Genomic DNA, 15,841 nt, shown 5'->3' on the forward strand with positions numbered 1-15,841 from the left:
TTTGATAGGTTCCTATACTTTCCTTGGTAATAGAACAGAAGCACATTATTATTTTCCTTTTACAGGACTGTTTTTTCAACTTTCCAAAGTAGGCTGCAGCCCTGGGATTTCACGGTGACCTGCTATCCAAATACTGATCAGATTTTAACTCAGTTCAGGTTTTTTCCCCAAGATCAGTCAAGACGGGTTCGAAATGCCACTTCCTGTGACTCACAATGAACAAAAAGAATGACAAAAAGGGTAAAGAAACTGACCTTTGTGTTTCAATCCATGGATGGCTAGTAATTAAGACATGAGAAAATAAGGAGAGAATAATTTAAATTAAATCTAGATTCATCATGAAAGAAAAGTCAGCAACCTACTTGTGCAATACACCTTTATTTTCCTTTACCTCTGCAGTCAGTCTTTAAGTAATCATTGTGTAAACAACAGAATGGAATGAAATTACATTGAATTGTATGCCAATGGTCTAGAACACCTCAAACATTAATGACAAGGTATTATAAATAACTTTTAAATAACACATTTGCCATTTTTCCCTTAGGTTAGAGAGCTGCCATTTACCTAAACTTAGCAAGGAATTGGTTTTATGTGGGACCTCCAATAAGTCCACACCTTTGAAAATGTTATCAGACTGAAATCTCATTCCAAAACCACTAACTCCAAAATATCTATGCCACAGATTAAGCTTATGACTACTTTGGTCAGAAATGTTTAAATATTGTGTAACACGTTCTTCTTGTTTCATTTTGTTGATTTTCTTTCACCACTTAACTCATTGCACAAAGCCCTTTCGTATTATTTGCACTCCACCTGGATGTTCTGCAGAATTTCAAGTAAAGCTCAGATTCTTTTCAAGTTTTATTGTTATGAAACAATTCCTATCTGTTAATTATAAACCAAATCCATGACGGGTAAAACAAAGGCATTTTAGCTTAATGGCAACTGTTTACACGGTTCAGCTTATAGATTCCCCCAACAAAGTAGGCCATAATTTATTTGTCTTTTGAGTCTCTGCTATAATAATTCATTCTCACGACTCAGAAAATTGAAGCACGGTGTGTGTCTAAAAATGAAATGAGCTTGGTTTAGCATAGGTTCAGGCACAATCTTAGAACGTTAATATTTGCAAGGCACCTCCCCACGCCACTGACAATCCAATGAGCGATGCTTAAAGGAACACGCAAACCAAATAAAACCCAAAACTAATGCCTACATCAGTTCAAAACTAGGGATTGTGACAAATACTTCAAAGAGAAATCTCCACTTCCCTTCAAATAAACATAATTTAACTGCAACTAGCACATAAATCATGAAAGGGGGGGGAGAGTCCAATTTCATACAGCTAGGATATATATTGCATAAATAAAGGAGGGAGGGGGGAATTCACAGTTGGTTTTAAATCAGGAATTCAAGTTTGGCTAATAAACCCTATCGTTTATAATTATGTTCATTCTACCTACAACCAACGAATCGGAACTGTCCACTAAATAATAACTGTTTTGTTTGAATTAAAGAAGAAATAGCTCTGACAGCAGATTCCTTTTGTAACCAATGGATACAGCCACTCGAGTGCATTTCTGATCCGTCTGTTCTCTGGTCAGGGAAATCCAATCCAACTGCTGAAGCAGCACTGAGTGGCTTCTGGAATGTTAGCAGGAGCGGTGGAGCTGTGGGCTTTTGCTTGTTCCAACCTGGTGAGGTGCTACTGGATGAAGCGGAACTCCGTGTGTGGTGCTTGAAAAATTTCCTTCACAATGTAAAGCTGGCCTCTTCGCAATCACACCCTTTTGCTGGGGGGTGGGGGTGGGGGGTCAGGTGCTTTGGCATCAGCTGACGCTTAACTGAGCAAACCCAATCAATTTTACCTCGTCGGGGATTTCCGTACCATCGCAACCAGAAGCCTGAAAAACACAATGCCAAAGGTTCAGGGTTAGAGGCTGGGAGAGGCTCTTGAGAGAAAAAGTCAACCCTTCCTTCCTTCCTTCCTTCCTTCCTTCCTTCCTTCCTTCCTTCCTTCCTTCCTTCCCTTCCTTCCACAAATAATTCAAGATGGTGAACATATCCATCTTCTATTTTCCCCACAACAACACCTGTGAGGTGAATTGGGCTGAGAGAGATTGACTGGCCCAAGGTCACCCAGCTGGGTTTCATGGCCAAGGCCTGACTTGAATTCATGGTCTCTTGCTTTCTAGCCTGGTGCCTTAAAACTGTATTTCATCTGTGCAGGTGAAATAGTCAGTCAAGAAGCCGTGGGTGAACAAAGCAATAGCACTTAGACTTATATACCGCTTCATAGTGCTTTTACAGCCTTCTCTAAGCGGTTTTTACAGAGTCACATATTGTCCCCCCAACAATCTGGGTCCTCCTTTTACCGATCTCGGTAGGATGGAAGGCTGAGTCAATTTTGAGCCGGTTGGGATTGAACTGCCAAACTGCTGGCAGTCGGCAGTTAATAGAATTAGCCTGCAATACTGCACTCTAACCACTGCGGCACCATGGCTCCATGGCAGTTAGAAGATTTAATCTATCCTTTCAACTCTGCCTCTTTTCCTACACAATTATTTGACATCACCACTACAAAAGTGAGGTTTAGATTCAGTTTTTGATAGAAGCAATGTAGCTTTTAATATAAATAAATAATCCTTTGGTTGTTGTATAAAGCAGTGATTCAAATGCTGTATGCAGGTTTGGCAGTATTAAATTTACTGGTATTGTCTATGTATTTTAAATGACTAGACTATTCATGCAACTTTATATATGACTACTCAGAGTGAGGTAACATTATTCAATCAAATTAACTTGCAGGTGAATCTGTAACTTTAACTGCAAAATATCTGTCCCCTCGAACTGGCCTGAACCAATTTGCTACTGAATACAATGGGGTAAATGTAGCTGCTTATTGTTAACTAAAGTTCTCATAAATTTACTGACACAGTTTTGAATCAATATTACTAATTACACCAACAGTCTGAATATATACACTTTCTATTTAAAGCAGGCTAGATTTCAAAAAGTAGTCTTCAGATTGTCCAACATAACTACAGATTGATACCATTATGAAGAAGGCAAATGTGCGAAATATGCCATTAATCATGCATTGTCAACTGTTTTTAGGTGTCAATAACTATGCTCTTAAACATTATTGTAAAAAGTACACTACAGGCAACAAAGAAGGTTTTGTGCACTGAGCTTGCCTGCTAGAGCCTTTTCAATACAACTGTGATACAAATAATACAACCCAACAGGCATCAAGATGTGCATCCATTGATCAATTTTGCTGAAGCAGTCGCAAGTTATGTTGCTATGTATACCCAGTTTTGTTAATATTTTGTAGGAAGAAGCTGAGGCATCACTTTATGGGGAAAATATTTTAGAGAAAGTTGTCAATAAAGAAGCTATATATTTTGTTATGATGTCCATGGATCGCAACAGATGCTTTTACTGCTGGAGAGCCTGAATTAATATCTTTTATTTCCAAAATTGTAATATGGACAGCTCATTGTGTTGAACTTTCTCAGGGTTAACTTGTGGGTTCCAAATTACTCAACAGTGCTTCATTTGGGAAAACTTACTCTTCTATTGTTAGTGGGGATTTGTATGTAACACTGCTGATTGCAAGAAATGGTATGTGTGTGGGGGTGAGGCTTTGTTGCTAAGTAGAGATCATATTTCACCTGCAGAACCCAAAACATTGTACAGGTAGCCCTCAAGTTTCAACAGCAATTGGGACTGGAACTGCTATTACTAAGTGGTACAGTTGTAAAGGGTGATGTCACACGACCATATTGCTGGCAATCCCAGCAATCCAGTTGCCATCACAATTCCAAAATATGCAAGTCATTTAGCATAGTGCAGGCCATGAGCAAGTGGAGGAGACTGCAGGCGGGAGCGAACTACCAGAGCAACTTGCAATCTCCCTGCTGGCTTGCCCATTTGACTTTGCTTTATCAGAAGATGATTGGGAAGGTTGCAAATGGTGATTGCGTAACTACAGCTCCCTGTGACAACATAACTCGTGAGCTGAGCACTCAAGTGCTTGGATCACAATCACATCACCATGGAGGTGCCGTGATGGCCACAACTTCAGGGATCATTTGTGTGTCCATTTTTTTTTCAGCACTGCCATAACTTTGAAGGGTTGCTGCACAAATGGAAGTCAGCTGATAACTACCTACAATATAGGGAGAACCATTTGCTATGGCTGACCAACTGCAAAGCTCAAGCTGAGTCTGATACTGTACTTACAACCCACTTTAGCTACTGAAAAATTAGTTCTTCAGACTAAAACAGAGCTTAACACAGTGATGGCAAACCTTTTAGAGACCGAGTGCCCAAACCGCAACCCAAAATACACTTATTTATCGCAAAGTGCCAGGGCTGCATCAGCATTGTGGTGCCCTCAGGGGGAGCAGGGAGGCACCTATGAGTGTCGCCTCTGGCATGCAAAAACTGGGGGTGCAAAAATGGGCCACTGTGCTGCAAGACACAAAAACGGCCAATGAAGTACTGCAGGGTGCAGATACAAGGCACTGCACCACGCAAGAATGGAGCAGGGCTAGTGAGTATCACGCAGGCACTCGCCCTGCCCCATTTGAAGCGTGTGCATGCTTGCGATCCCGCACGCGCATGCACACATGTAAAATGCTTTCCCCTCCCTTTTCTTCCAGTCCACCAATTGACAACGGTTGGTGACCTCTGCTCTACCACCTCTACTTAAGCTTGCTAGTCAGCCGCTTCGTCTCCTTTGTGCTGGGCGGGGCTCCTGCTCCGGGCGGTGGTGGTGGCCTGATGGACCTGCTGCTGGTGGCGGTGGTGTGTGTGCCAATAGAGAGGGCTCTGAGTTCCACCTCTGGCACGCATGCCATAGGTTCACCACCACTGGCTTAACAGAACTGTTTCTAGATCATGACTTGGAGGGGGAACAGTTGAGGAACCTGAATGTGCTATATATTATTATTCTGATGCAGTGATTACATTGTTTCCTAGTCCAATTATAAAACTGACATTCCACTTTATCGTAATTATTGCTGATTGAGGTCTTCAATAGCGCCTCTCTGGAACTGCTCTGCAACTGTGCACAACACAGACACAGAAAGAGTCCCTGCAGATTTTACTCCGCTAATCGATGCCGACTGTAGGGGGCGGTGCACATCTCCATTTCATGGGCGGTTGAGCCAGCGCTGTCCAAAGAGATATCTGTGGTCATGTGGCCAGCATGATGTCACAGAGCACACAGACATATCTACACATTAATCCTTTACTGTACAGGTAGTCCTTGACTAACAACCATTTGTTTAGCAACCATTTGGAGTTACAATGGCACTGAAAGAATTGGCTTGCAACTACTCCTCACACTTAAACCATTGCAACATCCCCATGGTCATGTGATCAAAATTTGGGAATTTTGGAAACCACATATATTTATAATCAATGGGGGAAGCTGGAAATGATGACCCCTTTCTCTTGAATCATCACAAAACACATCACTCTTTCCTTTAAATGGGAAGCCTAATATAAATATTTTAAATAAATAGAAATAAAACAAGGGCATCCCTCAACAATGAGGCATAGGGAGGAGAAGTTGCTCAATCAGGACATTTTGATTTAATATGGGAATGTCTGACTATCCATGAGCACTTTTCAACCCATCACTCCATTTCTGCAAGGAGCATTTTATAGTGATACATACATGGCTATGGGAAGAGGAGAAAAATTATTCAGCAAGTCTTTTATTTTATCTGAAGGTCCAAGCCGACATGTATCTTCAGAAGGAATCCATACTTTCATTTGCAAATTATTAAGCATGGGAGTGATGCAGAACAAATGTGTCAACTGGGCCCCATTAAAAAAAAACCAAAGTAAGAGGAAGTATGTTGGGTGAACAAACAAACAAACTATAGCTGAGAGAAGCTAAACATGCTATAGCATGGCTATTATTATTGCCTTCTGGACTTCAGGAAACACATAATAATTTCCACAATTCCCAAACAGTAAGCTATTTACCCAGAAAAATGCAAACTTCACGCCAGATGCCCAAGCTTAATTTTACTGTCTTCTTAAGAAATAAATTATTGTGGATTCAGGGATTCAACTAACACAAATCAGAAAGGCTTACCCCTGTCAGCCAATACATGGGAGGCACCAGGAGATACAAAGAAGCTAAGGACACAAGATATATGTCAGGGTTTGTCAGCTCACCAGAGATTGATAGAGTAGTGCTGGCTTTTCTTTTCCTTTCTTATAAATTATGATTTCCAGCGAGTGAAATAAAATAAAAAAGCTACAAAGGCTGTTTTCTACTTTCTAACTTCATTTTGCATAGACTAATAAAATGCTTGAAAGGTCAGCATTCAGTTAAAAAAAAAGACTAACAAAGGCCAGAAATGAAGAAAATACCTTGCTCAAAAAGATCAGTAATTCTTTTCTATTTACTTACATTATTTCATCTCCAATGGTACTTTACTTACCAGTTTGAAGGTTAATGTTTTCAAGGCTCTGGGGTCATCTACTATTTTTTGTAAATTAGCAGCAACTGGGGAAAACAAAGCATGAAAAGCATGGAGTACACACCAAGTGACATGGTATTTAGTTAATAAATAGAAGGCATTTATTTATGAGGAGAAGAATGAGGCATTTCGTATGAGACATTTATAAAAGGAGGCATCTGAAATGGAGTTAATTCCATGATTGGTGGCATCCCAAATGATGCTAATCATGGGAAGCATTCAGCCTGAAGTCCAGGTTAACATCATTTTTCCTTCCTAGAATAAAAGAAATAATGTAATTTTTCTAGAGTAGCTTCTTCAGGGTCACCCCTTGTTGAGAAATAGTATGTCTGTATCATGTCTTTAATTTTACATTTATATTCACTTTGAATGAGCATGACAACCCAATAGCTAATGTTTCTGTGCACAGTCTATTGCTAACTCTATTATTTATTGCTTGCATGAATAGGCTAGGAGCGAAAAACCAAGCCACAAGATCAGCATCCTCTGTATACACGTGAACTTGAGAATACTGAATATGGCCTAATTTTCATTGTAAGTGCTGGAAGTGGAAGGACTACAGCTTTTGCTACCAGCATCATTTCTAGAATGGGAAAGCTTGTACACCAAAAGTGTCTAAAGGTAAAAAGTAAGATCCTTCAGTTCTATTCTGCCCTTCCTGCTTTCAAGTATTGAACTTGTAGGTGAGCCCATTGGAGGATTTGGGACAAGGTCAGAGTCTTGAGAACAAATGATACCTCCTTTGAATCATGTTCCTTGTGGTGATTTCATGGATACACCAATGTAGGCTTTATAGGCAACTGAAGGTCTTTGATTTACAGCGACAATAGGGATTGGAATTCGTTAAGCGACACAGTTGAAGGACTTGTGCCCAATTGTATGACCTTTATGGTTGCAGTCACTTAAGTGGATCGCACAGTCATTAAATGAATCCAACACCCCCCATTAACTTTGCTCATCAGAAACTGTCTGGGAAGTCTGTAAATAGTGATCACATGACACCAGGATGTTGTAACCACTGTAAAGACATGCCAGTTGCAAGATGCCCAAATTTTGGTCACATGGGACCAGGGGACACTGCGACTGCTGTAAGTTATCAGGACTGGTTATAAGTTACTTTTTTTTACAAAGGGTCACTATATGAATGGTTGCAAGTTGAGGATTACCTGCAATGGCAAAAGTATCAGTAACATTTGCCATTATGTTCTGGAATTACTTCCGATGTCTCAGTTTAACTAATAGGCAAGGGATGTCCGTGTAAAAACCAGGTCCAAACCTGCTTAGCTTGCAAGCTCCTTGCCATTGGTCATACAATATAGGTAATGAATCCGTGTTTGGAAGTATAATTGGCTGGAGGATAGCCAATGAACTGAAACCACATAACACCACCGGCATGTTTTTTGCACAGCTGGTTCTCAAAATGGATACAATGGAATGGAATTGTCCTTCCCTTAAAGGAAAAAACACAATCCAAGGATATTCCTGGATTTAGTTTTATCATTAAAAGCCCAAGTAGCTTTGGTGTCAAAAAATGTTTTTGCTAATGCAGGTAGTCAAACAGTTCATTCAGTGACTGTTTGAAATTACAAGAAGCACTAATCGGGGCTGTTTTTGTCATAGAACGCTCAGAACAGAGTTCCAGCACCTTTTTTGGATGGAACCTTGTAGGGTAGGCAAGGCGGGTTGTATGACGTGTGAGTTCCGGCACCTTTTTCTTTTACAAAAAAAGCACTGGCACTAATAATAGTGCTTATAACCATTTTTCATACTTACGACCGTTACAGCATCCCCACAGTCATGCTATCAAAATTCAGACACTTGGCAACTGACTCATATGCATGACATATGCAGTGTCCCGGGGTCATGTGATCACCTTTTGCGACCTTCTGACAAGCAAAGTGAATGGGGAAGCCAGATTCACTTAACAACCTTACCAACTTAACAAATGCAGTGATTCATTTAATAACTATGGCAATAAGATAGAGCCTTGGTGGAGCAGTGGGCTAATGCCTCCTTAAGTAACACCAGCTGCCTGCAATTAGTGCAGGTTCGCATCCCACCAGGCTCAAGGTTGACTCAGGCTTCCATCCTTCTGAGGTAGGTAAAATGAGGACCCAGATTGTTGGGGGCAATTAAGCTGACTTTGTAATAATGCCGCTTGGGGGGTGTATGAAAGCCCTAATAAGCAGGCATATACATAGAATGAAGGCTACTGCTAAGCTTGTAAGCCGCCCTGAGTCTTCGGAGAAGGGAGGGATATAAATGGAATTAAAATAAATAAATAAATAAATAAATAAATAAATAAATAAATAAATAAATAAATAAATAAATAAATAAATAAATAAATAAATTGTTGTAAAATGAGGCAAAATTCACTTAACAACAGTCTCACTTAGTAACAAAAATTTGGGCTCATCTGTGGTCATAGATTGAGAATGACCTGTACTCAAGTTCCAGTGAGCAATGATAGCCTAAGGACAATGCCTCGTGTTCTGTAACCTCTCACTAGGCTTAGAATGAGCTTTATAGCCAGGCACCATTTTGAGAGCTGTGGAGGTGAGTCACAGAATAAACCACTATGGCTTTTTCAAGAGAAACTATATTGTTTTTATTTCTTTCAGCAAATCCACCCTTTAGGCAAACTCCTGCAGGTGATCTTTCTGAGCTACTGAGAAATAATAATGTTACGGTGTGCCACTTCAGATTTTCTTTTGACCATACTTTGCATGAAACTAACAATCAGCCCCCTCATTTACTCTTGCCAGAAATCTATTTCATGCATATTTTATCACCTCTTGCTCTCTGTATAGAAATTCAGAAAGAAAAATCAAATATAACTTTCATAAGCAAATGCGGCACTGGAGAATATTCCTTCACCGAAATGTGCAATTATTTTACAATGGAGATTTCACGTTCAGCCTATCAGGAAGAACTATAGTATCTAGCAAGCTAAGTATAGCAGATAGATAACCTTTATTGTCATTTTTTTACTGTGGGCACACTGGCACACATTAAATTTTGTGGCTTGCTCTCAAAAGTGCACACATACATAACACACATTTAAACGTGCTATATACAACGTATGTATAAACCTACACCTTTACATATAAATAACATATAAATGTTAATCACTGTCCATCTTGAATACATAGCGGAAAGAGGAAGTTTGAGAGTTCACAAGGTTAATACTATATGGAACAAAAAACTGTGACTGAATCTGGATGTTCTGCTATGGATACCACAAAGCAGCTTTCATTAGTTAGGCTCTTCTTAACTGTTCTGCTGGAAGGTTAACTTAGAGGCCCAATGGCACAAGACTTTCACTTTTCAGGACAGCAATAAAGCTTAAGTGTGTGTGTGTGTGTGTGTGTGTGTGTGTGTGTGTGTGTGTGTGTGTGTGTCCCATCTGACTCAATTGCTTTGCCTGCTGAAAGTTCTAGCTTACCTCTCAGCATCTGCAGGAAGAGTAGGGTGGACAAATAATGTGTGATTATGTCATCAGGTGAATGCGATGACTGGCATTTGCATCGGACGATCAAATGCTCACACATCTCCAGAGCATTTATACAATGACATCACTACATGTTATCTGTTGTGTCAACTTCCCTTCGTCCAGTGCGCTCCCACAGAGAGGGCCTCCTCAGGGTGCCGTCGGTCAGAGAGTGTCGACTGGCGACCCCCAGGGGGAGGGCGTTCTCTGTGGGTGCGCCAGACCTTTGGAACCGTTTACCAGTTGAGCTCCGGATGGCTCCTGACCTTCGCTCCTTCCGCCGTGACCTAAAAACCTACTTATTTGAACAAGCCGGCCTGGTCTGATGGGTTTGGGGTATTTTAATATTAATTTTATTAATTTTTACTGTAATTGGGCTACAATACTTAATTCTTTCTTAACTTTTGTACATTGTATTTTTATTGTATTTATTGCCTTGTACACCGCCCTGAGTCCTTCGGGAGAAGGGCGGTATAGAAATTAAATAATAATAATAATAATAATTATTATTATTATTATTATTATTATTATTATTATTATTATTATTATTATTATTATTATTATTATTATTATTATTATTATTATTATTATTATTATTATTAAAACATCCTTGCAATTTACTGCCAAAATCACTTAGTTTAGCTGGGAGTTAGTTTAGGTTTTTTTTTCCCTAGCAAGGCCTCTCTTGGTTGTATATTTAGCTCAGTCTCTTCTTGTAGCATCACACATACAATTGGCTACCATGAAATCCCATCTCTTCATCTCCAGTGAACTAAATTGCAGTTTTGACTGGGAACAAATGCTAAAAATAAAGGGCTTTTACAGATTTTTTTTTTTTTGGTTCACATTAAAGGTAAAGGTAAAGGTTCCCCCGCACATGCGTGCTAGTCGTTTCCGACTCTAGGGGCCGGTGCTCATCTCCGTTTCAAAGCCGAAGAGCCAGCGCTTGTCCGAGGACATCTCCGTGGTCATGTGGCCGGCATGACTAGACGCCAAAGGCGCACGGAACGCTGTTACCTTCCCACCGGAGTGGTCCCTATTTTTCTACTTGCATTTTTACGTGCTTTCGAACTGCTAGGTGGGCAGAAGCTGGGACGAGTAACAGGCGCTCACTCTGTTACGCGGCACTCGGGATTCGACCCGCCAAACTGCCGACCTTCTGATCGACAAGCTCAGCGTCCTAACCCACTGAGCTGAAAGTTATGCTTCCTTATCAGCCTATCACATCTGGAAGATGGCTGTAGAAGACTGCTTTGGCACATTGAAAGAATTTTCTCCTCTTCCATTAGGCATCAAACAAGTTTGGGATGTCTCTCTTAATCAGACCTGGGCCCTGGATAAAAATAAAAATATTCGGCAGGAATCTCATTCAGAGTTTGTCCTTGGATCCCAATTGTATTTTCATCGTCATAAGAAGGATTACAAGAAGGAATACAACTATCCCAATATGCCTGGATGCAGGCATAGCTGTCTCTAATGTGAGCTGCCATTCACGAAGTGGTTGCTTTAGCTTTAAGACTCAACAGAGCTTTAAGTCACAGGCAGCAAGCTGGTGCTCCTCCAGGTTTATTGAATTCTCTTATCCCTGACCATGTTGACAAGGGTAAAGAATGAACATAGGAGATGTCTCTCCAGCATCATAAACACGTAGTGTGTGCATGTGCATGCAAGTGTGTCTATAGGAAGAAAGGTTTACCATTTACTTTTACTCTTACAAAATCATCTGATCTGGAGTGATTAATTTATGGCTAATGCAAGCAATGTTTTCTAAATGAATGAACTGAGGTAAATTCACGGATGACCCTGCTTGAGGAAATGGGTCATAAATCTTATTTTTATTAGAGGCATCAGGCTAAGCGCTGATTTATGGTTCAATATAAGCCAAGAGACTCTTATTCTGAAAAGCGTATTTAAATTTAAGTTTGAGTGAAAATGACACACACAACTAGAACTGATGAATTCAAACAAAGTTACTTGTGCTTTTTACATGTAAGATGTATCTTTTGGACAAGGAATAAAAAGTCATTAAAAAGTTCATTTTTTTATATTTTACAGACACACTGACTTGCCCAGAAGTATTATATCTGTTTTTAAACTCGTGTTGAACCTCATATCAAATCTTTTCAAGCACCATACATGAAGTTCCCCTGAAATCAACACTACACAATAAATGTGCTTGAAGTGTGCTTACCCACACACACACACAATAAAACTTTCTAACTATGCATGTTGTTGGAAGTTTTCAGATTAACTCAATATAATTATCAATATACAATATAAATATATATAATTCAGAGAAAAATATTGCCCTGTTCATCTGGGTTTTCCAATTTTGTATTATTTATAGTTCATGAAGAAAATAAATAGAATCTCAGATCTCAAAGCACTTTCACTAAATTCAATTTTTGTTTCTTTCTCACATCAACAACAGGTCAATTTTCTGCACATTTCACCTAAAAAATGGCATGTAATCCACAGGAGCCTTTGAAATACAAACAGAGGGAAAGAATGTATGCTACAGTTTTCTTCCTGAAAAAAAAAGGTTCAATTTATCCTTGCCATTTCAAATGACAGAAAAATATTCATTCGGAGGACTGCAGGAAGAATTGTTTGTAAATGAGGATATATACACTATAAAAATGGCAAAAAAAATTCTATTTGATATAATTATACTTTTTTTAATCAGAAACTGAAAGATGGAAGATTGGCTGGTTTAAATATCTGGTATTTTATTCAAAGAGAGGGCACTGATTCTTCATCATTCTGGAAGATGGCAGAACTAAACCACAAAACAAGTTTTTGTTGCGATTTGCATTTCTCATGGGAGAATATGTAATATTATCTGTCCCCCTTGCACATATTTTCTAAAAATGTTATGTATACGCACAGATAAGTAAAAACTAAACGAAGAAAAATGTGTGAAGGTCCATGAATAACACTGTAAGCCTAGTTCACTGAATGAATGTATAGGTCAGTGTTTCTTAATCTCAGTACCTTTAGGAAGCTTGGAGTTCAGTTCCCAGAATTCCCCAGACAGCATGCTGGTTGAGGAATTCTGGGAGTTGAAGTCCACATATTTTAAAGTTGCTGAGACTGAGAAACAGTACTAGAGATCTTGGGCCTGTGGGCAGGGCTCCTGTCAAATTCCTAAACAATTTTAAGTATCTATATAAAGACAAATGCTCTTTTTCTCTTTTGAAAGCACAGTATCAACAATATTAAGTGGAAGTAAATTCAAGATTCTATAGTCGTCCTGTTGCCCTCCTGATTTAAACTAACATTGAGGATTTTATTTAATTCTCCTTCAGCTTGAGATTATAAAAGCAGAGCTTGAGTTACAGAACAGAGAAACCACAAATTTTGAACACAGTTTCATCTTTTCCCATTTGATTGGCACCAAGCTGGGAAAGACCACTTTAATCATTTCAGCTCCCAAGTAGCTGCTGATGTGGAAAATTGTTGCCCATCATCCACGAAGATCCTATAGAATCTAAATCCTTTCTCTCGTTTTCTGAGGTTTATTAAGGCTGCCAAGGGACAGTTACACAATAATCACAATCCAAAGGGACATGTCAGAAGGAATAGAAAAGACAGAAGAAAACAGAAGCATTAATATAAGATTTTTAGAACGTAAAGACCAAAGTGAAGAAAGAATACCTAAATTAAAGTAAAGTGAAGTATTTGTCTAAATCATATCAGGAAATATACCTTGTGAATTGAAGAAAAATGCTGTGGTATGTTTTCATAAAAATCCAAGCACGGATGATGTTATGAATGGGCCTGTATGCATTTAATGTTCTGAGTTTTGGGTATAACATAATCTTAGAATGAAACATAATTTACCTATAACTACATCATGGCCATCAACCAAGCCTGCAGAGAACAGCTCTTGAGATACACCATCTGCCGTATCTGTAAAATGTGAAATGAATAGGCATTAGGCCTAATAAAAGTGACAAAAAAATGAAAAATATCAATAAGCCAAGGCAATTTGTGTAAGAAGTATATTTAGTCTATGAACATCTATTGCCAACACGTGCGCTTCAATCAAAACTATTTTCATTAAAAACAACTTGCATTCCATTACTACTACTCTGCAATTTCAACGTGATAGGACCCCACAGAACTGACACATTCTTCATAAATACTATACAGCAGACATGTCAAACACAAGGCCTGGGGGCCAGATCCGGCCCGCGAAGTGGTTTCATGTGGCCCGCGAAGCCATCCTGGAAACTGAGGGAACGGCCCCCACTGCCTTGGCCCTGGCCCAGAGACCCTCCTTCTGCCAGAGACCCTCAGATCTGTCCCACTCCTGCCCAGGCCCCCATAGGCACCCTTGATGCGAACGATGTAGAGCTAGCCACACCCACCCAGTAGGCCGTATGCACTCTGGCCACACCCACCCAGTAGGCCACACCCACCTGGCCCCCTGAGGGCAACCACAATGCTGATGCGGCCCTCAATGAAATTGAGTTTGACACCCCTGCTATACAGCATTACTGTTTTAAGGATCAAAGTTCTCTTACAATACGTAACTGGACATCTTTATTCAAAGAGATACGGAAACATAACAATGTTCTTAAACAAGCACAAACATAACACTTTCATTCCCTTTCCTCACTTTGAAGAGGGGAATTTCATTCACACAAAACCTCTACAGGTAAATGTTATTAGTAACCTGGAAGCCTCCTCCTGGGTCTACACAGAAGGTTTGCAATCTGAGGACAGCACTAGCATCTCGCTATGGGGAAAAAATTTTTTGCCTAAAGCTGCAAATTAATATAGATAGCTGTTGTACCTTTTGTAACTATTGTTCTTACTCTGTATTAGCCTTCCTAAGATATGGTTGTTCCAACAATATCAACTTGATATATTCTTGTATTACACTGCTTTCCGATGTTTTCAGTGAGGAAACATTTTATACCACAATCAAAATGCTTGTGTCAGGAGAACTATTATCAGCCCTTGTATCTTCAACTGCGTATATTGCAGAAGTCAGACAGACATACAATGCTGTTGTTTTATTTGAATTGAGGTTGCTTTTAAAGCATGGTCAACTGTCCCAACGCTAAAAATAAAAGCATTTTCAAAGGAAAGATCAATTAAAATATGGTTGTCCTGAATACCGGCGGCTTTTTAAAATTTAGCTACAAGCCTTAAACGTGAACAGCTTTGGTTAAAGCAGAACTGGGCAGCCTGTAGCTTGGGAGAAGCTGTTCCTACAGCATCTAGCATTCTTCACTATTAGCCATGCAGTCAGTATTTTTTCCCCTCTGGATTTATGTTATGCCCATTACCGGCAGACCTCAGTTTATGACCACAGGTGGGATCAGAATTTCCACTGCTAAGCAAGATGGTTGCTAAGTGAGTCATACTAGATTTTACAACCTTTTTTTGCCAGAGTTGTTAAGTGAATTGTATGATTGTTAAGTGAATCTGGCTTCCCCCATTGACTCTGCTTATTGGAAGGCTGCAGGGAAGGTTACAAGTGGCAATCACGATTTGTGGGGATGCTGTGACAGCTGTAAGGGTGAGGACCACTTCTAAGTCACTTTTTTCAGTGCCGTTGTAATTTTGAACAGTCACTAAATGGATGGTTGTAAGTCAAGGACCACCTGTACAGGATATCAGCAAAGACAATTATAAATATTTCATTAAGACATTCAGCTTTAGGAGAAGCAGTAGAAGACCCTGGGGGCGGAGTTAAAAGAAGGATCAGCCTAGAATCCCTACGTAGCCACAAGCAGATTAACTCCAACCCTACTCCCCCTTGATTTCTGTTAACTGTTATCTAACTCCCAACATGTGCTGACCAGTTAGTTGAGTAGATTCCTGTCAC

At 39.7% G+C, this 15,841-nt stretch overlaps 1 protein-coding gene across 6 annotated transcripts in view; it reads right to left on the minus strand.

Moving 5' to 3' along the window:
• Positions 1-369: 369 nt before the first annotated feature.
• STK39 (serine/threonine kinase 39) overlaps positions 370-15,841 on the minus strand; it is a 149,073-nt gene continuing 133,601 nt past the window's right edge. For 5 of the 6 annotated variants that reach the window (XR_014024539.1, XM_081313057.1, XM_081313056.1 and 2 more), the window contains 3 exons: positions 13,843-13,911; positions 6,471-6,535; positions 370-1,904 (listed from right to left, as the gene is read on the minus strand). Coding sequence is in view for 5 of the 6 variants with exons in the window: in XM_081313057.1 (XP_081169183.1) it covers positions 1,830-1,904; positions 6,471-6,535; positions 13,843-13,911 (209 nt within the window). In the remaining variant the exon portion in view is untranslated. The other variant, XM_081313058.1, reaches the window with a different exon arrangement.

The sequence above is a fragment of the Vipera berus genome (assembly GCF_964194415.1).
Source record: "Vipera berus genome assembly, chromosome: 1".
Lineage (NCBI taxonomy): Eukaryota > Metazoa > Chordata > Lepidosauria > Squamata > Viperidae > Vipera > Vipera berus.